Here is a 25,267-nt window from a genome sequence, read left to right on the forward strand (position 1 = left end):
GTTAACTTAACCTGACTGAGACTAAGTGATTTACCGGGGAGGACCTGGTTGGTGGCAGCGGATTAGTGGTGTCCGGGTCAATAGTACGTGAGATGACCGGGGGCTTCGTACGAACGTCACAATCATCATCATCATCATCATCATGATTGAATAGGCTGTCCCTGTTTTCATCGTAAAAACGTTGGAGGGTATACATGTGTGTTCTTTAGGGCCTTGGTGTCCCTGTGGTGGTGGAGGCAAGTGACAACACCACACACTGGAATGCTTGCAGCAAGAGAGGGGTGTTCTGGTGGCGCCAGAAGCAGTGTAGTAGGCAGTGCGCTGCCTCTTGCGCTTCATCGCATCTCACGGGTGGACTGGTTCTGGGTGCATTTGTAATACGATGAGCCGTTGTAGCCTCCTCTCCTCAGACAGGATGTTGTGGAGCTGTAAAAGCTTCAGGAGGGCAACCAGAACGATCTCAGGGGAGAAACACCCCTGAGAGCAAATGCTAAGGTGTTTGGGTCCTTTTAAGCTTTGAAAAAATGGGGTGAATAAGGGCAGCGGCATGACATCGGTGCACAAAATTATGAATTAGGTGAGGTAAGTGAAAGAGCCTCTCAAGAAGCTGGAGGTCATTTCAGTGAAGTTGGATGGCAGGAGATGGAGGTGAGACTAATGGAAGAACATCTCTCCAAAGCATAGTTCAACTATGGAGTAGTAGCAGTAGTAGTAGTAATAATAATAATAACAATAACAACAACAATAATAATAATAATAATAATAATAATAAATAAATAAATAAATAAATAAAAATAATTTTTTTTAATAATAATAATAATAATTTTGTTTGTTCATGCATGCAGGCATGCATACATACATACTCTGGGCAGCTCCCAACAGAATATTAAAACACGATAAAACATCAAACATTGAAAACTTTCCTAAACAGGGCTGCCTTCAGATGTCTTCTGAAAGTCAGATAGTTGTTTATTTCCTTGACATCTGACGGGAGGGCATTCCATAGGGCGGGCGCCTACTGAGAAGGCCCTCTCCCTGGCTCCCTATAACCTCACTACTCACAGGGACGGAACTGCCAGAAGGCCCTCGGAGCTGGACCTCAGTGTCCGGGCTGAAAGATGGGGGTGGAGATGCTCAGGGCTGTCTTAAGCATATGCAGTGCTGGGGTGCAAAGATCCTCCCCCCCCCCCAGGTTGCCAGTCCCAGGAGTGCAGGAGGACAGAGCCAGTCAGCTGCATCCGCGTCTTGCTGACTGCCCCCCCCCCCTGAACTTGTGGCACAGAGCTGCCCGCAGCAGAAGAGCCTGCTGAGGCACTCCGGCCAATGGGTGGGCTCTTCCCCGGACTCAACTCTTGGGCCCTGGACTCTTAGCCTGGCACCCCTGAGAGCCCTGCGCCTGGGTGCCCCACACCCCTAGCACCTATGGGTAAGACGGCCCTGGAGATGCTCCTTCAGCTATAATTTGTCACCACAAATTGTAGTGACGTCTGTTAACTTGGTTGGCTTTGGAGGGAAATTATACAAGTTTATGGAGGCTACTAGTCCTGATGGCTGTATTTTACAATCAGTTTCAGAGGCAGCATTTTACAGTGGACAGTGGAGGAAAACACCTTGGATGTGTAGTGGTGACTAGGAAGTGTGCTGTTGAATTCCCAGAATAAATAGCCTGTTCCTGTTCCTGGTTCAAATAGCGTTGAGATTTTTAAACTCAAATAACTTTCAGCATTTGAAGCAGAGTTTTTTAAAAAAATAAAAAATGCAATCTTTTCACGTTTAATAGAACACTAAAAAAAAGTGTTCCCTTTTATTCAAAGATGTCATAGATAGTCTGCTTCCTATTAGAGCATTATAAAAGTGCTGACACTGTAGCACATTATTTTTGTGGTAAGCTTGCAGACCAAATTCAATTAAAAGGTAAATTGTGAAACTGTAACGCCTTAAAATGTCGATTTTTTTAAGCTTCAGAGGAGGTTCCTTTGCTCGGAGAGCTCTGGGTTTGTTTGTTTGCTTGTGTTTTTGCACTACATGAGTTTTATTAAGATGATCTCCATGAGACAGATTCATTCAACACTAAATTTAATCTCTCACGTTCCCTTTTGTTTTTGCAAACAGCTAATGCACAGGCAACTAGCAGCGTCGTAAATACATTTCTAGCTATAGTGAAATTAATGCAGATAAATTAAGAATGGAAGCAAAACAACAATACCCCATCTCCGTTATTTGTGAAATTGTGTGCATGAAGGGTGGAAGTCAACACTGTAGGCTTCCAGTTGTCCCACCTGTACAAGTACTCCAGCTTGCAGATCTCCCACCTCCATGTGCTGTTCTGGGGGGTTCTCCTGACCCCCTATGGAGCCGATTTTGGGGTGTGTGCAAAGGGAGGAGGGGGTGGGAAGTCACAAGTGGAAATCCTTGAGCAGGGCTTCTGCTGATGGGGGTGGTTAGGTGATTCTCGCCCAGTAAAACCAGGACATCTTCTGTAAATCCATGACTGGAAAACAGGGGCACTTGGGTGGTCTGGGGTTGTTATTCACAGGAGCTGGCAAATTGTATACCCAAACAGCAATATGTGGGCACCTACTCTTACCTCATTTTGACTTGTATGCTGGTTGTTGTTTTTGTTTTGTTTTGTTTATTGGCCTTCTCTGAAGACCATCAGTTTGGTTCTTTTGTGGTTCAGTGCTTGACTTGTTCTATTGATAGTATGATTCCAGATTGGCCAGACACCTTCTGAGCCTTACTTGGATACAGAATATATGAAGGCTGCCAAACATGGTGCTCTCCAATGTTGTACACTAAATTTAATCTTAATAACCTTGGGTTACAGACGCTTCAGGTTGCATTTTTTTGGGTTACAGACGTGCCAAAACCTGGAAGTACCAGAAGGGGTTACTTTTGGGTTTTGGCGGTTGCGTATGTGCAGAAGCACTAAATCACACTTTGCACATACGTAGAAGTGCTGAATCGTGAGTTTGCATACGCAGCGCTGTGGGTTACGAACATTGTGGGTTGCGAACGTGCTTCCCGCATGGATCACGTTCGCAACCAATTGTCCACTGTACTGTACTTCTGTTTCCAGCAGTCCGAGTGAAAATGGCTAATGGCTGGGTATGGGAGTTGTAATGTAACAAAACCTGGAGGGCTTTGGTTTCCTCTGGCCTTTTGTTTACCTGTGTTCTTAGCTTTTTATTGTTGTTTTTAATTGATTTTAATGTACGTTGCTTTGAGTTTCTTGGTAAGGAAAGCGACCATCTCTGTCTCTGTCTTTGTCTTAACTCTGGATAACACTTAATGCATCTAAATGAAATGCACTATAGCCCATGACAGGCAATGATAATTTGCTAGTCCTTAAGGTACAAGAACAGGGATGCGGGTGGCGCTGTGGGGTAACCACAGAGCCTAGGACTTGCTGATCAGAAGGTTGGCGGTTTGAATCCCCGCGACGGGGTGAGCTCCCGTTGCTCTGTCCCAGCTCCTGCCAACCTAGCAGTTCGAAAGCACATGAAAGTGCAAGCAGATAAATAGGTACTGCTCTGGCGGGAAGGTAAACGGTGTTTCCGTGCGCTGCTCTGGTTCACCAGAAGCGGCTTAGTCATGCTGGCCACATGACCTGGAAGCTGTACGCCGGCTCCCTCGGCCAATAAAGCGAGATGAGCGCCGCATCCCCAGAGTCGGTCACGACTGGACTTAATGGTCAGGAGTCCTTAAGGTACAAGAACCCTCTGTTGTTTTCCCAGCGTAGCGTGGGTTGCTGGCTCCCGGAGTGGGGCAAGTGTGATGCCCCCTGTTGGACTAGGCAGCTGGAGTGGCGGTGAACGGAGCCCACTTCCAACAGGCTCCTCACCTGCTTCCTCCATCCACCTACCAATTGTGGAGGCACCTGATTGTGCCCAGGGCCACCCCCCCCCCATGCTACGCCTCTGTTACAGACTAGTACGGTGGGATACTGTTCTGAAATTTCTTTCATTCTGATAATTTTGGCCTTTCAGCCTTTAAACTATCCCCTTCTTTTTCTGTTCAATTACCCACATTTCTGCTCAGCAGTTCTGTTTTAGTGCTGTATACGTCTTCCATTTAAAGCATATCCACAATGTTTCAAAGTTGGTTTGAGCCAAACCCAGGTTGGTTGTACATCAACTTTAGAACAATGTGCAAAATCCATTGTGGGATCCATAAAGCAGCCCATGGCAATTACTTGTGCAATCACCCGGCTGCAGTGCACATAGCGTTTGCAATGACTCTGGCCCTTAGATCTCATGAACTGCACAGTTTCTGGCTAATGAAAAACTCTGTAAGTTTTCTCTGCTCCAACTGAAAAGGAGGGCAAAGAAGTTCTACCCCGGGCTAAAGAGTGCTTTTAACACTTAAAATTCCCCATAGGCAGGAAATCAGTAGAACACATTATGTATTCCAGAGGCACAATTTGTAAATTCATAGTAATTGTTTCAGCAATCTTGTCCATCTGGCATTCTTGGCTAATATCCCAGAATGGACTCTGCCTTCCTTATTCATCTGGGACCATAGAGTTGATTGTTTGCTCTTCAACAATCAGCAGGAGCATCAGATATGTGACATGAAGTAAATGAAACCGCTCAGATACGTGCCGGCCATTCTGGGTGCAAACGGCCATGGAATGAAATGTAGCAAAACAGAGGCGGGTAAAGGACTTCAAAAATTGTAGCATGGTGATTGCAGAAGAGCCAGGGCCAAGGGGTCTTCAGCACCCCCGATAAAACATTTGAGGGGGCTGCACCCCCAAAGTTAATTCACATTGCTATTCAAATGGTGCATATGTACCACGTCATGTGATCGATTATGCTGGGCGGGGCTTACCTGGGACCCCCAATATTTTATTTGAGTTGGCACCCCTGGGTGATTGCATACCCTCCAACATTGCTCTGACGAAAATAAATCTGGGACTGTCCCTGGAAAATAGGGACATGATGGATGGGCATGGACTTGTCTGTGGCCACAACAAGGTCTCCAGGATAGAAGTCCATTGCAGTGGTACCTCGGGTTAAGTACATAATTCATTCCGGAGGTCCGTTCTTAACCTGAAACTGTTCTTAACCTGAAACACCACTTTAGCTGATGGGGCCTCCTGCTGCTGCACCGCCGCTGCGCGATTTCTGTTCTCATCCTGAAGCAAAGTTCTTAACCCGAGGTACTATTTCTGGGTTAGCAGAGTCTGTAACCTGAAGCGTATGTAACCTGAAGCGTATGTAACCTGAGGTACCACTGTACTTGCAGATGCCATAGGATTGCACTGTTACATCTGAGTAGACATGTGTATGATTGTGCTGTAAGTCCATCAAGTTCAATAGGATGGCAGCCTCTGATAGGGTAATTTTAGATCTCATCATAATATGCGTATCAGTCTCTTCTTGTTTCTTTATCTGCTCTGTGTTGTTATAGAAAAGTAATGAAACCAATTTAAAACATGATAAGGATCTGAAACCCCACAAAGCTCCTTTATGCTGGCCACGCTTACTTCTGACTTACCCAGAGGATAAAATAAGATAAACAGCATGCATTTGAAGGGCTTCTGGATTCTGCTTGCACAAAACATTGCATTTAGTGTAGCAGCTCCACAATTCCCGAGCAGTAAAATCATTCTAGGTTAGGCCAAGTCAGACACAGTTGGCTAGCCGTGGATGCTGTCCTAGCAATGAGGCTGAATCAACCTCCTGCCTTTGCTACTGGCTTTGAACTGCAAAAACAAGGGGATATCAAGTCACCATGCGTAACTGTGCTTCACGTATTGGGTCAGATGTGCCGGTCTGTTCCCGATTTGCCCAGTGTACTGAAACTCAGCTTTTGCCAGGTTTCATTCTTGTGACACGCGGGGAATAGGAACAGCAGCGCATCCATCTATCTTAGCTTGATTTGATGTCGTGTTTCTGCAAACGCTGCGGAGACTCTTGTCTGCGAGAGACTTGGCTTTCGTTTAGAGCAGCAGCCTAAGGCAGTAGATAGGAGGCTTCTGCGAAATGAAGTGCACACACGGCGATAATACTCTTGTTTCTAGCTCCTGCTGGTAGAGTGCCACTTATTGATAACAACAACAACAACAACAACTTCAAAAACCGTGTGGAATTTGGACTAGACATTGTTAGCCTCAAAGCACACAGAAAAACAGCCCCTGGACCCCAGTCAGCATTGCCTGATTTTCTTTATACCTCGTTACCTTAACCCAAGCTTTCAGGACAGGTTAAACATAGAGCTGTGGCAAGGGCTCTCTGCTTTCCCTATTTTCTTTGAAATTAGGATACCCAACACAGCCAGACAGTTACAAACATTTGCCTTCTTCCTGAACCCTTTCATTTTCTAACTGTTGCTTCTCTGCACCCGTTTTCTGCTTCGTTGCCTTCTTTTAATCTTCATTCAATATGGTTTAATTGGCGGGCCCATACAGTTTCGTTTCCTGGGAGATGGAAGTCCTCTTTGCAAGACCCTCCAAGTGTCCTGATTCTCCAGGGACAGTCCCCGATTTACAAAAGCCGTCCCGGTTTCTAATTAGATCCCAGAACATCCTGCTTTTCCTTAAGATGCCCCTATTTTCATTGGAGAAATGTTGGAGGGTTTGGAGTTATGTGACCTCCGAGCCAAAGATATAAGAAAATATGCAACCGTTAGAAGACATTGGAAGGGAGCCCTGTACAGTGGTACGTTGGTTTATGAACTTAATCTGTTCCGGAAGTCCGTTCTTAAACCAAAACCATTCTTAAACCGAAGGCACGCTTTCCCTAATGAGGCCTCCCGCCGCCGGTGCCCTTCCACCGTTCAGATTCTGTTCTTAGGTAAAGGTAAAGGTACCCCTGCTCGTACGGGCCAGTCGTGTCCGACTCTAGGGTTGCGTGCTCATCTAGCTCTAGAGGCCATGAGCCGGCGCCGTCCGAAGACACTTCCGGGTCACGTGGCCAGCGTGACGAAGCTGCAGCTGGCGAGCGAGCACCAGCGCAACACACGGAAATGCCGTTTACCTTCCCGCTATAAAGCGGTCCCTATTTATCTACTTGCACTTAAGAGTGCTTTCGAACTGCTAGGTGGGCAGGAGCTGGGACCGAACAACGGGAGCTCACCCCGCCACGGGGATTCGAACCGCCGACCATACGATCGGCAAGTCCTAGGCACTGAGGTTTTACCCACAGCGCCACCCACGTCCCAAAGTTCACAAACTGGGGCACTATTTCTGGTTTTGCAGAGTTTGTAAACCGAATCGTTCTTAAACCGGACTGTTCTTAAACCGAGGTACCACTGTATAGGGCTCTATAATGTTTAATGTTTTAGTATGTTTTTATATATGTTGGAAGCCACCCAGAGTGGCTGGGGCAACCCAGTCAGATTGGTGGTGTAATAATAAAAAGAAGAAGAAGAAGAAGAAGAAGAAGAAGAAGAAGAAGAAGAAGAAGAAGAAGAAGACATTCCTAATCTCATCAGAAAAATGTTGCAGGGCATGTTATGTACTTATAGGCAGGATCTCTCACAAAGGACCTCAAACCCTCTTTTTTTCTTTTTTTTAGTGGCCTTCTGAAGCCAATCTACATGATTTCATAATCGGGTAGCCATTTGTGGGACAAAATAAAAGAGATGCATTTCAGAAATAATTTGAATATCTTACTTTGCACAAGAATAGCCACTACTTTGTAGCTCTCCTCTGCACATCACATGATGGGAGAATGAAAATAGAAGAAAACAGGCTGTCTCATTTGAACATTTCCTCCAGTGCAGACAGGAAAATGGCATTTGGATGAAATGTTGTCTACCAAATTTCCTTTCTGTAGCTTTATCATGGAGCACAGGCACACAGCATAAATGTTTAATGATTGGGGCCCTCAGCCTGGGAAAACTTTGGCATCCAATATCTGAAAATGTCTCTGATTAGTCATTACTGTCACATTTCAAATTATGCCTGAAAGGAGGCAGAAAGCGGAAATCAACCTTGCTTGCTGCTGTATTATTGCCATCATTAAATACGAAATACTCAGGATATTTTTCGAGTGGTACAGAGCGGAAGGAAAGAGTCTGAGGCTAACACTCAGCATCCTCCCTTCAGTCTTGCAAATATTTTGCAAACATTTGTCTTTACTCATGCCTTGTGTGTCTCTTTTTTTGGATTATGCTCTTGGATGGACTATTTCCTAACACACCGTTCCTCTGCTAATGATTGAATATTTTGAGCTAATGATGACAAGGTAATATTAGAAAGCCTTGCTTGCCTACCAGTCTGGGAGCTAGCAGACTTTCAGTTATAATTCAGCTGCCTTGGTGTCTGGATTGTAGACAAATGAGCTGCCTTGTGCAGCTGCAAGACGAGAACTGAAGTCGTAGGGGAATGAAATCCAAGATTTGGAGAAGCCAGAAGACAAGAGTAATGATGGGCTAACCTGCCTAGCTTCCATTAGTGCTGGGACCAGCAATTATAAGAAAAAGTGAAGAATGTTCAGGAAAAACTTATTTATGTTCGGGAAGAAAAAACCCCAAATCCTGGAGTTCTAAATTCACTTGTCACTTTTGCTCCATAACCCCTGCAATTCCCTCCATCGTGAGTTTTCCTTGCTAAGTGATGATGGGAACACACTTTCTCTCTCTCTCTCTCTTTCTCTGCTTAGTTGCTGTGGCCATAGTTGAGCTCTGTATGTCTTCTCTCTCATTCTCTTTCCTCTTTCTCATTCTGCTTCTGTTCCCACCCCTCTACCCGAAAAAGGGCAAGAACAGTTCTCAGGGTGCCAGAATCCATGGGAAATGTAATTTTCCCTAGCGCCCGGGATCTATATGAACATGTCCCAGGGCGCCCTGTGTCTGGGATGCTTCTGTGGCAGTTCCAGGAGTGAGGAACTGGAGAAGTTGGGAGGAATAAGAGGAGGAGTGTGGAGAGATACCTCTCTCCCTCTCTGTTAGTACTACAGAAGCTACTGTAGCTGCAGATAGGGAAGTGAAGCGATGAATTGGGGAGGGACAGAATTCTTCTCAGGCTCAGATTAAAATCTGTGCCGGAAAATAATTCAGACGTTATAAAGTTCACCTTATATTGAAGGCAAACTTTACAGATCACCAACACTAACATCCCAAGTGAATGAATTCATCCGGATATGACTTCTCCAGGCAAGATGCAGTACACAATCAAACATAGCATTGACCAGACATGATCTAAGGCAGCAACCGATTTATGTGCATCCAACTGATGCACGACTGTGCAAGTGTGCCTTGTAGCAACCAGGAAGTGGCTGGAAAAGGGGGAAGAATGGAGGGGCATAATGGGGGCACGGTTGTAATGGGGTGTATGCGTGCTCCGATGCCGTGTATGATGACCTGGAACGCAACTGCTGTGCAAATCAGGTGTTGTCTGTGTTAAGAATTAGAAGTCTTTCTACTCCTGCTTTTATTGCTGTGTCTGGAAATCAGTTCTCTAACAAGGGACTAGGAACCTTGCATTTGCAAACCAGGAATAGATGATGCCGGGTACTGATAGAGCTATTGATGGGAATATTAGACGTGTCAGAGTTTCATCCTTTGTCATCTTGCTGGGTAGAATGGGTCTTGCAATCATCTACCAATCTGTAAAGGTTTCTAAACTATGTGAAGTCGTATGATTGGGGCTCAGAAGAAGACTCCACCTGTTGATGCTTTCTCCCCGATGATTCTCACAACATCTTGCCTTGAGCTGGGAAAGATGGGATTTTATGAGGATCTTATGTGCGGTTTTCTTTGTGGTGCTCTCTCATCCCCATTGGTTTACTGAGAGGTTGAAAAGGAAGAACCCAAGGCTATGAAGTGCATCTGAAAAAGCAATCTTTGCTGCACAAACCAACAATGTTGCTTTAGTAACCTGCTTTTCCTGCATGGCTATTTGCCATGACACACCTTGGCCCCTTTTAAAGTTCTTTGCCTTGGTTTCCATTTGCTGCAATCTATTATATCAGCTTGCAAGCAAAGGGGTAAGGTACCCAGCCACCTGATTAGAGATTTATCCCAGGGTCTCCATATGGAATAAGAGCACACTGTGGAGAAAGGGTCCAGACCTTTACTTGTTATGGTTTCCTCTTTGCAAGGAATATCCAGTAATGTGACCCCACATTTGCATTCTGAAGAGGTGCAGCGCATTCCGCAACCCCATAAATATTTTACCATCTCATTGTACTGCATGGACTGACCAGGGCATGTGTGGCTTGTAGGGTTTAGATCAATGATCCTATTGCTGGGTGTGGGTGAGGATCAACTCACTGAAACATTGTTGAGCCTTAACAAAAAAATACCTTGGGAGAGTGATTTGATGCCTTCCATGTGCAACTTTGATAATGGCAGTTCTTACCACAAGAAAGATCCTCTCCTCTCTCTTGATCTACTGTATTTTCCCCATGTACAAGACAACGTTTTTCCACCCCAATTTTTTAGTCAAAAATTGGGGGTCGTCTTGGGTGAGCTGATGGCTCCTGGCAGCTCCTGAGTCACCGAGTGTGATTCAGACATGGAGATCACGGCAATTTGGAGTGCTGCTAGCAATAGCATTGTGCATGTGTCGCGAGCACCGATTAGAGTACAGTCCCAGTGACAGCTCCATGTTATGCCCTATTCCCAGTCCATGGGGCCCATCTTGAAACTGAAACTATTAGCATTAAGAAAAACAATGGAGGAGGTTCTTGTTAATGCCACCATCTCCCATGGGAATGGCAACAGAAGTCCCTTTCGCTCATTCTCCGTCCCCAGCTGCAATTGCCATCATGTGTGAGAGAGGAAGGTAAGATGCACCCCTTGACCCTCCCACTTCCTGTACATCCCCTCCCTGCAGCCCTCCCTCACATGCTGGGGGCCCAGAGTCTACCAAGGGCAGTGGCGGACAGTGTGCTGGGGCTGTGCCATCCATTCACCTGATCTCGCTCCAGCTGAGTCGGGCGAAAGGCTTTGGGTAGTGGTGAGGTTAAGGTAAAGGGACCCCTGACCATTAGGTCCAGTCGTGACCGACTCTGGGGTTGCGGCGCTCATCTCGCTTTATTGGCCGAGGGAGCCGGCGTACAGCTTCTGGGTCATGTGGCCAGCATGACTAAGCCACTTCTGGTGAACCAGAGCAGCGCACGGAAATGCCATTTACCTTTCCGCCAGAGCGGTACCTATTTATCAACATGCACTTTGATGTGCTTTCGAACTGCTAGGTTGGCAGGAGCTGGGACAGAGCAACAGGAGCTCACCCCGTTGCAGGGATTCGAACTGCCGACCTTCTGATCGGCAAACCCTAGGCTCTGTGCACAGTGCAAATGTGCTAGCTGAGCCAATGTGGCACTCCTGCTTCATCACCCCACCCGCCTCCTAGTGTGCAGCAGCTATTCAGCTGGAGGGGAGCAAGGCAGCTGCACTACTGGCTGCAGGAGACTGAGTAGGTCTCATTGAGATAAAAAAAAAAAAATTAAATCCCAGGAAAAGCAAAGTTCTTAATTGTTATTGAGTTGAGCAAGGGAGGAGGCTGTGGGGTTTGGCTTACTCTGTAGAACACTTTGCAATTGTCTTTCCTGCTTCTGGTATCTAAATCTTATTCCTTGTGAATCGCATGGAAGAATTAAATGCACACTGCTATATTTTAATATATCCCCCAATGCTTTAGCTTAGACAAACTAGCAATATATTTAAAATATATATGTTTAGGGTTTTGTTGCGATTTTTTAAAAGGTAAGACAGCATTTCTTTAAAAAATACATAGGAGGACAGAGTAAACCAAAGCAAGTGTAGTAAATTAATTTGTTAAACACATTTATTGAATTGTTAACAGTAACCAAACACAACGTATGACCTTTGTAAAACAAGGAACAGAAAAAAATGGATTAATCCCAGTCTTGGCAGTTCCTACTACAGATATGTGATGAGGGGAAAATATTTCAATTTCCTTTATATTTCTTCAGTGATCTATTTACAATACTTATCCCGGTATCTGTCCATTATTAAATAAACAGAAGGATCATGACCCAGAAACAAGTTTCCCTTAACAATCTTCTAGTTCTGCTTTGCCAGTAACCAGTAATGAGAGTGATATTATGAGCGCTTCCCAAGGATTACTTGGCACACAGAACACAAACCCACTTGGATGCCGTAGTGAACCACCATGTATGGTATTTTTTTTCTTTTTAATGGGGGGGGGGGGATGATGGGAGGGGGAAGAAGGGAGGAGGGGAACAGAGGAGAAATTTCATATGTACAAAGTCTGAAAAGTCTTTGCTTGGTGAGCTACAGTAGTTTCAGGAAAACAGTATCAAAATTGTAATCATGTTATCGGTAAGATCATTGTCTTTTTGCTTTTGTTAGGACCGATCATCTATGAACAAATTTCATCTAGCTGAATTCCCAACTTGGCATCCGTTTATTTTTTCTCTTTTCGTTGCAGCACGTGTGTGTGTGCACGCCATCTATGAAGTACAAAGACTGAATGAGGCTGGGGCATTCTGTATTACGTCAATTCACAGTAGTAGCATTCAACTGAGGTTAGGAGTTCTTCCTGCTTCTGTCGGAATCACTTGAGGAGCCATTCATTTACTGGAAAAGGAACACAACAAGAACAACATCATGTAGGTTTTCCACAGCGGTACCCACTTTTTTAAGGGCAGGGGAAGCTCCCACTTGACTAAAGAAGATCACAGAAGTGCCCTGGGAATACAGATCTTAGGTGAGTCATTGAGAAAAGAACAAAACTCACCTTGCTCCTGGGAGAAAAAGGTAGCCTGCTTGCCCATGGGAAGGCAGCTAAAGCAGGCAACTTCTTTAAACTGCTTTGGTGGAGGGGCCTGTGGTTCCTGCACCTCGGTAAAAGCAGTTTAATGAAACCATCTCCCTGCGCCGTACCTATGTGGTATAAGGGCCAGAGAGCAATGGCGGCTTCACCCAGTGATCAGTTGCAAGTGAAACTGCCACCTGCGGACAAGTGGCAGAGGGGGTCTGGAGTGGTGGCAGTGGTTTCACTCATGATATACCACTGGGTGAAGCTGCCATCACACTTTGGCCCTCAGACCGGTCCTGGGTGATGTATCGATACATCGGCCAGGCCTATTGTTGAGGCTGCTCAGCTGAGGCACGGCTTTCGCATGCATCAACTGAGGAGCCTCAGCAAAGCCCCATTGTGCCTTCGGCTCTAGAGGAGGGGTCTCACCCCCCCCCCCCCCGCTTCTGAGGGCCCAGGTGAGAAGTGTTGGAATGCCATTCTGATGACTGCTCACAAGGAAGCATGTATTGGACAGCAGTCTCTTTGTAATGGGTGTTGGAGGGGCCATGGCCTTGTGCATAGAATTTTGAGGGGCACAAAGCATCCCACAATGAGAGGAACACCGGGCTGGGGGTCCCCGCTTCATACCCACCAGGGGCCATCAGCTGCTCGGGCTCCCCCTTCACAGACCCCAGCCTTGCAAGGCTGCTTTGGGGGTGGGGTGGGATGGCGGCAGCAGCAGCCATGCACTCTTAGATCCCAGCCACGTGTGAGGCTGGAATCAAGTGGTGCATGGCTCCTCACACTGCCCTTCCCGAGCGGCCTTGCAAGGCTCGGATCCAGGGAAGGCGGCATGAGCAGCATGCAACAACTGTGGTACAGTGGTGCCTTGGGTTAAGAACTTAATTCATTCTGGAGGGCCGTTCTTAACCTGAAACTGTTCTTAACCTGAGGTACCACTGTAGCTAATGGGGCCACGTGGTTTCTGTTCTCATCCTGAAGCAAAGTTCTTAACCCGAGGTACTATTTCTGGGTTAGCGGAGTCTGTAACCTGAAGCGTCTTTAACCCGAGGTACCACTGTATTTGGTGATGGTATCGCTCCAGCAGTTGCAGTGAGCCCTCTTTGTCCTCTGCTGGGCACCCCCTCGTGGCATGGAGAAACACTCTGCTGATTAAGAGCACCTTCGTCCATTGCAAAGATCAGGTGCTCCTACTGCCTCCCCTCCCCACTATTTGTAGGGCTGCCATATTTCGAAGGGCAAAAAAAGAAGACAACAGAGGGGTAGCACCGGGGCTGGCTCAGCTGCGAATCAGGAGCCCTCCCACTCCGGGCCACCCGACTGCTCGCCTGCTACCAAACAAAAAAAACTGGACCTTTTCCCAAGTTTAAAAATCCCAAGATTTTAACCCCCACCAATAGAGGATGTATGGCAACCATTTGTCACTTTGCCAAAGAGTTAAAGCTCCCCCTCCCTGCAGGCTCAATGCACCTTCGCCCTTCCAGCCCCATTGATGGCAACTGGTGAAAGAAAAAATGAGTCACCAAACTATGTGATGAAAATCACATCAGGTTTGGCCCGTTGTGTGCTCACGTGAGATTGGTACACAGGAGCCAACTCATGACAAGTAAAAAACGAAGGTAAAACTTTAGCCTTAGAGTAACACATTGAAGGGAGACAGGGCTTCAGAAAAAGGGATAACGTGTTGTTCACAGTCTGGAAATATGAAGCTGTCTCCCACTGCACTGCTCCATCTAGCTATATTCTTTGACAGTGACCTTCCAGGATCTCAAACCCATTTCTATGTCCTACTTGAAGATGCCAGGGAGTGAATCTCAGGTTCTAATTGTGAAGTCACTGCTGCTCTGTAAAAAACAACCACTACATGATGCTGGTGACTGCATGATGTGTATATGGGTATAACTGCTACTGTTTAGATCAGCCATGAGAACCATAAGTTGTAGGAATACAGGTCCCATCATCCTTGACCATCCACTGTACTCCAATGACATCTAGAAGGCCACAGTACCCCCTAGCCTGGTCTAAATGAATGGGCAGGATCCATATTCACTATTGGTGTGTCAAAACATATACTGTGATTTCTGAAGTATCACTATAGTGAGGTATTTCCTAGTTGCTGACTGGACTGACACACAGAAGCTCTTCCATGGAAACAGCTGTTATTTCTCTTACCCATATCAAATCATTTGAAATTAGGGACATAAAGAGAGGGTTGCCTGTGGAAGTGGCTAATTCTGGCCATCTGGAGGCAACGGCATACTTTTCTCTGCTACCTCGCTGTTTCTCCAACCTTTAGGCCTCTGATATTTGCTGTTTACAGCAGAGGCTTGGCATTTCACTCCAATTTGGAGAGAGAATTTCCCACAGTGCGTATTGTGGAGATTCCTCCAGAATAAGTAATTTCCCCTGTGCAGACATTCAGTCGTTCAAGCCCCTTTCGTTTCCAGCTGAAACTCCTTCAGCCCACCGCAAGCATCAGACTCCAGCCAGTACTGTCTGGAGTCATTTTACGTTCCTAACATATGCTCGATTTTGCTTAATGTTCAAGGAGCTTGCTTGAAACGTTGAGAGTGTTTTGGAGAGCGATTGTTGATCAGTGGCAGAGCCACGAACAGCCCATGTGAAGGGTCGTCGGGGACGGGCTGGCTGAAGAAGAGTAGTGGGAGCCTGCCTCTCCAAGAAGGCTCTGAAGATGACACCTTAGGGCCCGGAGCCTGATCGTGGGACAGTGAAGAACAGAAGGGTTGAACCGGGAGCTGATAGAAGCAGGAGACTTGAGTGATCAAGGGGGAGAGGGTCAGGAAAAAGGAGAGATCCCGAGTGAGAGGCTAGAGGAAAGGGGCATGCGTAGAGCTTAGTTTCACCAACACTTTCATTAAGATGAACCAAGGACACTGCTGTATTGTTGCTTTTCTGCTAATAAAAAGCTGATTGCATTCCATGCCTTCTGTGCGGGTGCTTGCCCTGTGGATGACCTGGCTCCTTGACAGCTCCTTGACAAGGGGCCATGCAACTGACCTCCCACCAGCAGAGCTGATGCTGCTTACTGGGAGGAAGAGGGGTGAGGTGGGGCGGAAGGCTGTCTGTGTGAAGATGCCGAGCTAGGAGCACCAGGTTGGCTCTGCTGGTGCACATGCACAGTGCTGACCTCCCCACCTTTCTCCCTTCCAGTAAATAGTGGCTACTCTGCTGATGGGAGAGCAGTGCACAGCTATTGCCTTTCTTGCCAGCCACTACTAGTCTGGCCAGTGTCTTTGCAAGTGAAAAGCCCCAGATTCAATCCCCGCATCTCCAGTGGGAAAGAACTTTTTTCTCTGTCTGAGAGCTGCTGCTGGTTAAGAGTATTAAAAATCCCTGAGTTACACTGACAAATCATCTCACCTGGTTAAGGCAAGGTCCTGCGCTCCTAAGGCTGGTAGCTGACAAGGGATGCTACAGAATTATGACAACAAGCATTTAAGAAATGAAAATAATGTTGGGAGCATACCTCTATACTGTAGTTTCTGCGCTCTATTGTTTGGGCAATCTTTTCCCTGTAAACTAAAGTTGATGTTCGTTCGGATACATCGATTGTTGAGAGGCTGGACTGGTCTGAAGTTGTCGCTCATACTCAGAAAAATCTGTGAAGGCTGATTCTGGCTTAGCAGTCGTAATGAATGCATCTGCACAAACATAAATGGACACACTTAACACAACAAAATTTACATCCGTTAATATTCAGGAGGAAAAAATACGAGCCAACTACATAACCCAGGACAGACAATTAGTGATAAGTACCCAGAAAATTTACTGTCTGTGCTCTGTTCTCCTGTCTTCTGTTTTTTTTTTTTATTTCGGTTGATTATCTGGTAGTGCAATGCAATTGCAATGAAAGCCTACCTAATGTATACAGTTGTACCTTGGATCTCAAATGCCTTGGCTCATGAACAAATGGCTCCTGAATGATCGATACCTTGAAGTGAGTGTTCCAGTTTCCAAATGATTTTCGGAAGCCGAACTTCTGGCACGGCTTTCGATTGGATGCAGGATGCTCCACCTTGGTTTTCGAACGGTTCCCGGAGTTGAACAGACTCCGGAATGCATTCTGTTTGAGAACCAAGGTACGACTGTATAGGCAAATTCAGTTTATTTTGCCTTTAATGGAAAGCTTCCCATTATGGCTAGGAAATAATGCTGTAATGCCTCTTAAGGGACCCTCTGTGTAAGCTCCTTTCCCCCTGAGGAGTGTGTTAAATTACTGCGTCCCCCCCCCCATATTTCTTTTCTGTCTTTCACTGTGAAAAAATGTTATTGCAAAGAAACAATGGCAAGAAAGCATCAGTTTAATCCCTCACCCCTAGCAGGTGGGGGTGGGGCAGCTGTCTTAAGGGCAAAAGCATCATTAATCATTATGCAGGAAGAAATAAAATGGTCTGAGCCTACAGTGAGGAAATTGAAATTCAGGAGAGGGGAACCCCTGGCCAAAGGTTGGATCCAGCCTGCAGTCAGATGGAATCTGCCGCACCCCCACCCTGTGCCCCCTTCCACTCATCAGTGGTTCAGTGGAGAACTGCTCAGTGGAACAGCTCAGTATCTTTTGTTAACCATTGCAACTGAGAGGGAAATGTCACCTGGCAATCTGTTTTTCCAGGTGCGCATTTGTAACTCCTTCTTTTGCAAGGAGATCTGCTGTAGGAAAGCAAGGACTCCAGCTGCGTGGAGAACTTGCAGCTCAAAGTCATCCATGCATTTTGAAGTTGCATGCGTGCAGTTTTTCAGGGTGTGATGGTGTCTGGAAGGTTAAGGCTCTGAATCGCTGTAAGGCTATCGAGAAGCGGACTGAAATTATTCACATTCTTCTGAAATCCTATTGTCTTTTGCGCAGTCAAGGCAGATAAAAGGAGAGCTTTCCCACAGTGTGTTAAAATAAAAAGTCTATGGAGAAAACGGAAGGTGTGAAACTTGAATGGAGTTACTATGAATTAAATAGATGCCCCTGGTTTGTGATGGAAAGGTCACTTGCTGGGAAATGGGGATTTGGGGCTGGGGCTCATCATTCTGCCCTGTGTGGTCACCGGAGGACGTCAGTGCCTTCTCCTGCGGCGACACTGGTTGCTGGAAACCTGCCCGTTCGAATGAGCCTATCACCTGCAAGCTAAGGGGTGGGGCCATGGTGGTGGACTGACTGGGGACTTCAGCCGTTAGTCTTCACTCAAGTCCACCCATATCCTACCTGAAGGAGCGTCTTCACCCCTATCGCTCACTGAGGTCCAGCTCCGAGGGTCTTCTGGTGGTTCCCTCACTGCGAGAAGTAAGGTTACAGGGGAACCAGGCAGAGGGCCTTCTCGGTAGTGGCGCCCGCCCTGTGGAACACCCTCCCATCAGATGTCAAGGAAATAAACAACTATCTGACTTTTATAAGACATCTGAAGGCAGCCCTGCTTAGGGAAGTTTTTAATGTCTGATGTTTTATTGTGTTTTTAAAACCCAGCCAGATGGGCAGGGTATAAATAATATATTATTTATTATTTTATTATTATTATTATTATTAAAAAATGGGCCATGACTGAGCCAGCCAGCCAGCTCAGTCAGAGTTGGAGTCCACACGCTCCCACTTAGGTCCTGTCTGTAGGTGAGTGTCCAGGTTATACGTGGCTATGAAAATACTTGGTCACCGTATTTGGGGCCCGAGAGGAATTGTTCTGCAGACAAATTGACCCTGTCTGGAGTCAGTTTTGTCTTACTCATGGCAACTGTCACAACTTGATAAAAGAGCATTTATTCTTTCACATGCACACACACAAAGGAGGCTCCAAAAGCACATCTAAGTGACACATGTGAAGCTGATTCAAGTCCTGCTTGCCTGATGAGACCTTTAGGCAGGAGCCACCGCTAAAAGGTTGCAGTAGGAAGTGACAGCCACATCTTACTAGATTATAGTTTTTAAGACATGGGACTGTCTTGTAAGATTGGTGCCATGAATATCAGAGACTGGTGACTGTGCAGTTCTGTTTCCCAGTAAAAAAAAGTATGCATTTAAGCAAAACTGCAGAAGCCAGTTCAGATTACTCATGCTCATCTTGGAAAATAGATATGAAGCCTGAGTATTTCTGGGAGTCCCCAAACCAGATAAGACATTTTCCCCCCAAGCTCAGGTCATTTATACAGTGCAAAGAGACAGTGGCGTAGTGTGGGTTGTCAGCACCCGGGGCAAGGCAAGTAATTTGCGCCCCCTAACCTGTGGATTTGCGCCCCCTAACCCTAACTCCCAGATGTTGCGCCCGGTGCGGCTGGCCCCCCCTGCACCCCCCATGCTACGCCACTGCAAAGAGATCCTGGAGACAGCTGCCCCGGACATCATGGTGATTAAGTCTCTGGCAGTGACTGCTCAGCTCCCTTTTCCTGACACTGAGAATCTGGTTGTTTTCAAGGCCCTCTGGCAGTGCTTGGCTCACCTGCATGCCTGCCACAAAAGACGCTGAGCTGCTCTGATGATAAGGCAGGCCAAGTAGAAAAGCTTAGTGAAGTATGGGAGAAGGAAGCAGGGCTCTATCAACGCAAGTCTGGAGGAGAGGGGTGCTTTGGGTGAATGCAGGGAAGAAGGAAAGGGGGCAGAAAAATTGAGAGGGAGAGGAAAACTAAGTGAGTGAATGGGCAGAGAGGCGAGATGTATATAGGGCAGGTTGATTCAGCATCTAGGGACGCTGTCTACTAGCTCCATCTGGTACGCCGGCTGAGACCCTGCCTGCCTGTGGACTCTCTCACCAGAGTGGTATATGCTCTGGTTCTCTCTCACTTGGACTACTGCAATACACTCTGTGTGGGGCTACCATAGAAGGTGGCTCGGAAACTTCAACTAATTCACAATGCGACAAGTAGAATCGTGACTGGGAGCAGCTGCCAGGACCATCTAACACCGGTTCTAAAGGATCTACACTGGCTCCGAGCACAATTCAAAGTGTTGGTGTTAAACTTTAAAGCCCGAAATGGCCTTGGCTCTGTATACCTGAAGGAGCGCCTCCACCTCCACCATCCAGCCCGGACAGCAAGGTCCATCTCTGAGAGCCTTCTGGCGATTCCCTCACTGCGAGATGTGCAGCTACAGGGAACCAGGTGGAGGGTCTTCTAGGCAATGAAGCCCTCCGTGTGGAACACCCTCCCACCAGATGTCAAACAGATAGACAACTATTTGACTTTTAGAAGACATCTGAAGGCAGCCCTGTTCAGAGAAGTTTTTAATGGGAGCCAGTTTTTAATGGGAGCAAGTTTTTAATTGAGAGCCAGTGTGGTGTAGTGGTTAAGAGCAGTAGTCTCGTAATCTGGGGAACCGGGTTCGCATCTCCGCTCCTCCACATGCAGCTGCTGGGTGACCTTGGGCCAGTCACACTTCTTTGAAGTCTCTCAGCCCCACTCACCTCACAGAGTGTTTGTTGTGGGGGAGGAAGGGAAAGGAGAATGTTAGCCGCTTTGAGACTCCTTAAAGGGAGTGAAAGGCGGGATATCAAATCCAAACTCTTCTTCTTCTAATGGCTGATGTTTTATTGCATTACGTTTCATTTGCTAGAGAGGCAAGGAAGACTGGACTTCACTTTTTTGAACTAACCTACCACATATTTCCCCACACACTTCGGTTTATTCTCATATTCCTTTACAAAGATATACCTGAAATTCGTTATTCTAACCTGGCCTTGTCAATAGAGATAGCAGTGCATACCTGCATCCTTGTAATGTAGACAGGCTTGTTCATTAGTATCCAACTTGCTGTTTCGTAGCAGGGTGGAATTGTCATCGACCCATCATATGTAATGAAACTAGAGGTTTCGGGGTAAAGTTGTTCGATATTAAGTCCCTGCAGTAAGTATGCATCATCTGTGGGATAAATTGGGGCATCGTTATTAACAGGACACAGCTTTCACATTCACATGACGTCTTGAAAGACCTACATTGGCTCCCAGTACGTTTCCAAGCACAATTCAAAGTTGACCTTTAAAGCCTTAAATGGCCTCGGCCCAGTATACCTGAAGGAGCGTCTCCACCCCCATCATTCTGCCTGGACGCTGAGGTCCAGCGCCGAGGGCCTTCTTGCGGTTCCCTCATTGCGAGAAGCAAAGCTATAGGGAACCAGGCAGAGGGCCTTCTCGGTAGTGGCACCTGCCCTGTGGAACGCCCTCCCAGCAGATGTCAAAGCGATAAACAACTACCTGACATTCAGTAGACATCTTAAGGCAGCCCTGTTCAGGGAAGTTTTTAATGTGTGACATTTTAGTGTATTTTTGGTCTCTGTGGAAGCCGCCCAGAGTGGCTGGGGAAACCCAGCCAGATGGGCGGGGTACAAATAATAAATTATTATTATTATTATTATTATTATTATTATTATTATTATTTGCTACGAGTGTTATGGCAAAGGAACCTAACGCAACAGGCGCAGGGAACCTGTGGCCCTCCAGATGTGGTGATGGAAGTTGCATATTACAGCAACATCTGGGTGTGCGCACGAAAGGGTCCCTACCGCTGTAACACAAGGAACTTGAGGCACTTCTAGTCCAATTGCCCTAAACTTAATATTGATTTCTTAACTGCCCTACATGATCAGGAAGAACAACCCGGACAAAACTGCAGTAAACGGTAAGGGAGATTCAGAAGCCTAAATAGGAAAACATTGTCTGCTGTGTGGAGTCCCCAATCTACACATGCACCTGCGTTTTATTACTTTGATGGTTCAGGCACCAGCTCTGCTTTTTAATATACAGTTATAAAGATATTTCTTTTCCAGACAGTGGATGGTTTTGTCATGGGTTTTGGCTAGTACAATAAAGCTTATTTTGATTTGGACTGCCCTACACTGCAAGGTCAGGTTACAACAACGCAAAATTAATTATTAGCAATAGTTGAAAAACAAGCTACAATTACAGAAATAGGATGTGGCCTATTGCAAATACAGCGTAGGTTTGGGGATAATCTACACAACCTGGCTCTTCTGAGTGGAAAAGCAAGATGCCAATAAATAATGTCCTTCATAGCAGCCCCCCTTGCTTCAACCACAACATTTCATTGTCCTGATATTTACAGCAAAATACCTCCCCCCCCACAAAAAATTTCCCCCTGTCAAATAACAAGCAAAGATATTCTAAATATGTGGCGTTTCACAACTTTGGTGTCAGAAGTGCAAGTTCTCATTCTTAGCCTGCATCACAAGGCTGTTGAGAAGCTAATGGGTGGAAGGGGAAGACAATAAACACACCCTGAGTTCCTGAGAGGAAAACCAAGATGCAAATATCCAACAACGAGCGGCAAAAATGGGGCAGTTCCACAACTCTCAGCAAAACACCCGCACACCCAAAATAGTTTGCCAACCTTAATAAACAAAAAAAGCATCCTTGCGTCTATAGGAATTTCGGCTTGCTGCGGCTGCAGGGTGTTTGCAGATTTATTTTGTGTTTTATGTTTTTGTTTCGTGGATGTTCCACATCCATAAGTAACAGCCTGGTGAAGGCAAGCAGTGCAGCAGTAAGTGGGTGGGGGCTCTGGGTTTCTGCCCCATTACAGCAGCTGCTACTGATTCCAATGGTGGATTTTGAGGTCCACTGGCTTCATCTCTACATCATCTCAGCGCAGCAGCATTAGACGGTCAGCTGGAGTTATTGCTCTCCCTGCCCCCCTGCAGATGAGGGATGGCAAGGCTGCAAGGCAGTCGCTTGTCTAAGCCCACCTACTGAGGTGCTGGCAGAGGTGAGATTTGAACTGGGAACTTCTTAGCTGAAAGCTCCATCTCTGAGTACCGCAGAACAGCCATGCAACTTCAAGCCCGAGCAACTCTTCCTCATTACTGTGGCTTCCATAGCTTTGAGTGCACACAGGGGGGCACGCAGCATTTGAGCCAGAACGCGACTTTAAATTTAGTAAAACTGCATTTTATCGAGCAGCATGCACAATGAAAATGCTGACCTCTTTTCCCCCCCCTTTTGGTTCGGGAGAGGAGAGAGAGGGAGAGAGAGAGAGAGAGAGAGAAGGGGTTTGATTAACAATTATTATTTTTTCTGTTCAACATATCCTGGAAAGGCCAAGAGTGTTTAGATTTAATTACCCTTGCACTGCAGAAAAAGATTGTTCTACCTTGTTAAGGTTAACGTATGATAATAAAGCTGCTCAGCGAAGCCTAATGCCCTTTAGTGTGCGCAGTGGGAGTGTGGAAGGCACTGAGAGCTCACTCCAAATGCTCGAGCCAATGAGGAAATATGCTTTTAAGCAAACGGCTGGGCTTCCCACTTTGCTGCTTCTTCATCGCATCCTTCCTTCTTTGCTAATTAATGAGCCGTCCCTTTGTAGAAGATTTCAGGGCACGCATGCTATGTGCTCAGCTTATAATTAGAAAGAGTCCGAGCCTTTAAAAGCCTCCTGAGCAGATCGGCACCTGTCATGCTGTCTGTGCTTGTACAGCAAAGTGGTTAATAAACAACCGCGGCATTTTTTTTTGGTCTCCCTCACAGCAACCCTGCCAGGTTGGTCTTCTAATTTTGCAGATGGGGGTCTGAGGTTAAGAGTTTTGTCCACGGAATTAGTGGCAGAGATCAGATCTGAGTTGGTCTACTGGATAGAAACAGAGCCGTCTTTCCCATAGGGCTTAGTGGTTCATTGTGCCAGGGCGCCAGCCTCTTAGGGGCGCCCCAGCAAGTGGGGGAGCTGCATGGCTTTGCCAGCGGCCTCCCCTTTCCCTGCAAGCCCGCCAGCTGCGCCCTGTCATCCATATGGCTGGCGTGTGTGCAGCTTGCCTCCCAAGCCTCTGCGGGAGGAGAGCGATCCCTGCAGAAGTTTGGATGGAACTATATGGCTGGTGGGCATGCAGCTTCCTTCCCAAGCCTCCGCAGGGATTGCAGTGGTATGGGGGAGAGTTGTGCCCCCCCATGGCTGGCAGTGCGCAGCTTCGCCCCCCCCCCCATCCATGGTAATTTTGGTGCACTGGGCAGATATTTGCACCGCGGCGCCGCATCTGCTAAAGACGGCCCTGGATACAAATGAAGCTCTCCTGGAACACATTGGCATTTGTGCTCCACCGGCCATAGCCTGCCCAAAAGCATATTTCAGGTTTTGCATGATACCCCCCTGGCTTTTTGTTTCATTGACAGAAGCCAGAGGTCATGGAAAGAGCTGCATCAGGCGTATGTTTCTCTCTGAACAGCACTCCTTCCATTTCAAAAGCATTTGCCCATGTGGCCAAAGGCACTTCGGATGTGAAGTACAGATGGTTCTTTGGATCCTAACCATTGGTGATGGTAGTGGAAGCCTTGTGCTCTCTCTCTCTCTCTCTCTCTGTGTGTGTTTGTGTGTCTTACATTTTTTTTTAAATAAAAAAGTCCATTTCCCATTTAGGGGAAAAAAGCACATGGCATTCAGCGAAGTAGAAAGAAAATACACAGCGGCTATAGAATTTGAAAGAGAATCATGTGAAGGAAGTTCACACAATGACTCAGAGAGTTTATCCCCAATTTGAACCCAAACAAAAAATCCCAACAGTGTATGATATTGGAGTACCACCTTTTCGCAGTACAAAATAGGGCACTTCAGGCAAATGTGTTGTCCCTGCAGCATAAGTGCGACCTTGAGATGGGGTATGAAAGCCACAATATGCAACGAACGTGCAATCAACGGATCACGTAAAAAGCCCAAGGTCTCAAAATCTGCTGCTAGTCCTTTTGTTGAGCATTAATAGCATTCCACTTCCGCAATGACGCTTAAGACTAGTCTAACAAACAAACAAAAAGGTCTGTTTTGAACAGGAGTATGTGTGGGTCCTTCCCTGCCCTCTGCTTTTGGAAACTAACGGTAGAAACTTTTTTGGATGTTAAAGTTCGAGCCAGGGCCAGACCAAGACATTTTGGACCGTGAGCCGAACCACAAAATGGAGCCCTTATCAGGAACAAGGGCAGGGGGAGGTATAGATCTACATTGGGGAAAAGGGTGAGAGGAGACCTCCTATTTGCCAAGAGGCTACTGCAGAGAGGGCATGGGGGGTGGCTGCTGAGGAGATGGCAGATCCAGCCTCCAAGGAGCAGTGGCAGTAGCAGCGGGCAATGCATTCCCTGCTGCCCCTGCAAATCCTGCCACCTGAGCCAGTTGCCTCACCTTGCCTCATGTGTGGGCTGGCCCTGGTTTGAGCAAATGCAGGTTAAAACCACTGGCCAAGACCTCTCCATGCACAGCAGAAATAGCCATGTTGGGCAAGCAACACTTAATCAGCACTTCCTGAATTTATCTAACATTCCTATATCCAAGGGCATTGCGACACAGTGAAAGGGCAAGGGCACAGGTCCTTGATACAGATTTGCATATGCTAATACGCAATTAAGATGATGGAGGGCTAGAATCTCGCCAGCAGAGCATCCAGGTGAAAACATAAAGCATGAAACGAAGAAGAAAAGGGGCATATGATCTGGGGTGCAGCTCAAGAAAGAGACCTGGTATTCGGGCTCCCCTGGGTCCCCCTTTAACACTCATGCCTGTATCCTCCTAAAAATGTACGGCATTTATGATTCCAGTACAACAACGTGGCAGTAGGAAAAAACACATATAGATTCCTGTAACTCTCAA

General features: G+C 46.6%; 1 protein-coding gene and 1 long non-coding RNA gene across 4 annotated transcripts in view; one reads left to right on the forward strand and one right to left on the reverse strand.

Moving 5' to 3' along the window:
• Window positions 1–11,721: 11,721 nt before the first annotated feature.
• CA10 (carbonic anhydrase 10) overlaps window positions 11,722–25,267 on the reverse strand; it is a 339,889-nt gene continuing 326,343 nt past the window's right edge. For all 3 annotated transcript variants that reach the window (XM_080994945.1, XM_080994946.1, XM_080994947.1), the window contains exons 8-10: window positions 20,397–20,551; window positions 16,191–16,365; window positions 11,722–12,519 (exon numbers count right to left, since the gene is read on the reverse strand). In XM_080994945.1, the coding sequence (XP_080851071.1) occupies window positions 12,497–12,519; window positions 16,191–16,365; window positions 20,397–20,551 (353 nt within the window). In that variant the 3' untranslated portion in view covers window positions 11,722–12,496. The remainder of the gene's footprint in view (window positions 12,520–16,190; window positions 16,366–20,396; window positions 20,552–25,267) is intronic.
• LOC308471256 lies at window positions 12,528–15,639 on the forward strand. The gene is made up of 2 exons (XR_013982847.1): window positions 12,528–12,649; window positions 15,252–15,639. It is a non-coding gene; the product is annotated as an uncharacterized lncRNA (long non-coding RNA).

This window comes from Podarcis pityusensis, assembly GCF_964106645.2.
Source record: "Podarcis pityusensis genome assembly, chromosome: 2".
NCBI classification, from domain to species: Eukaryota; Metazoa; Chordata; class Lepidosauria; order Squamata; family Lacertidae; genus Podarcis; species Podarcis pityusensis.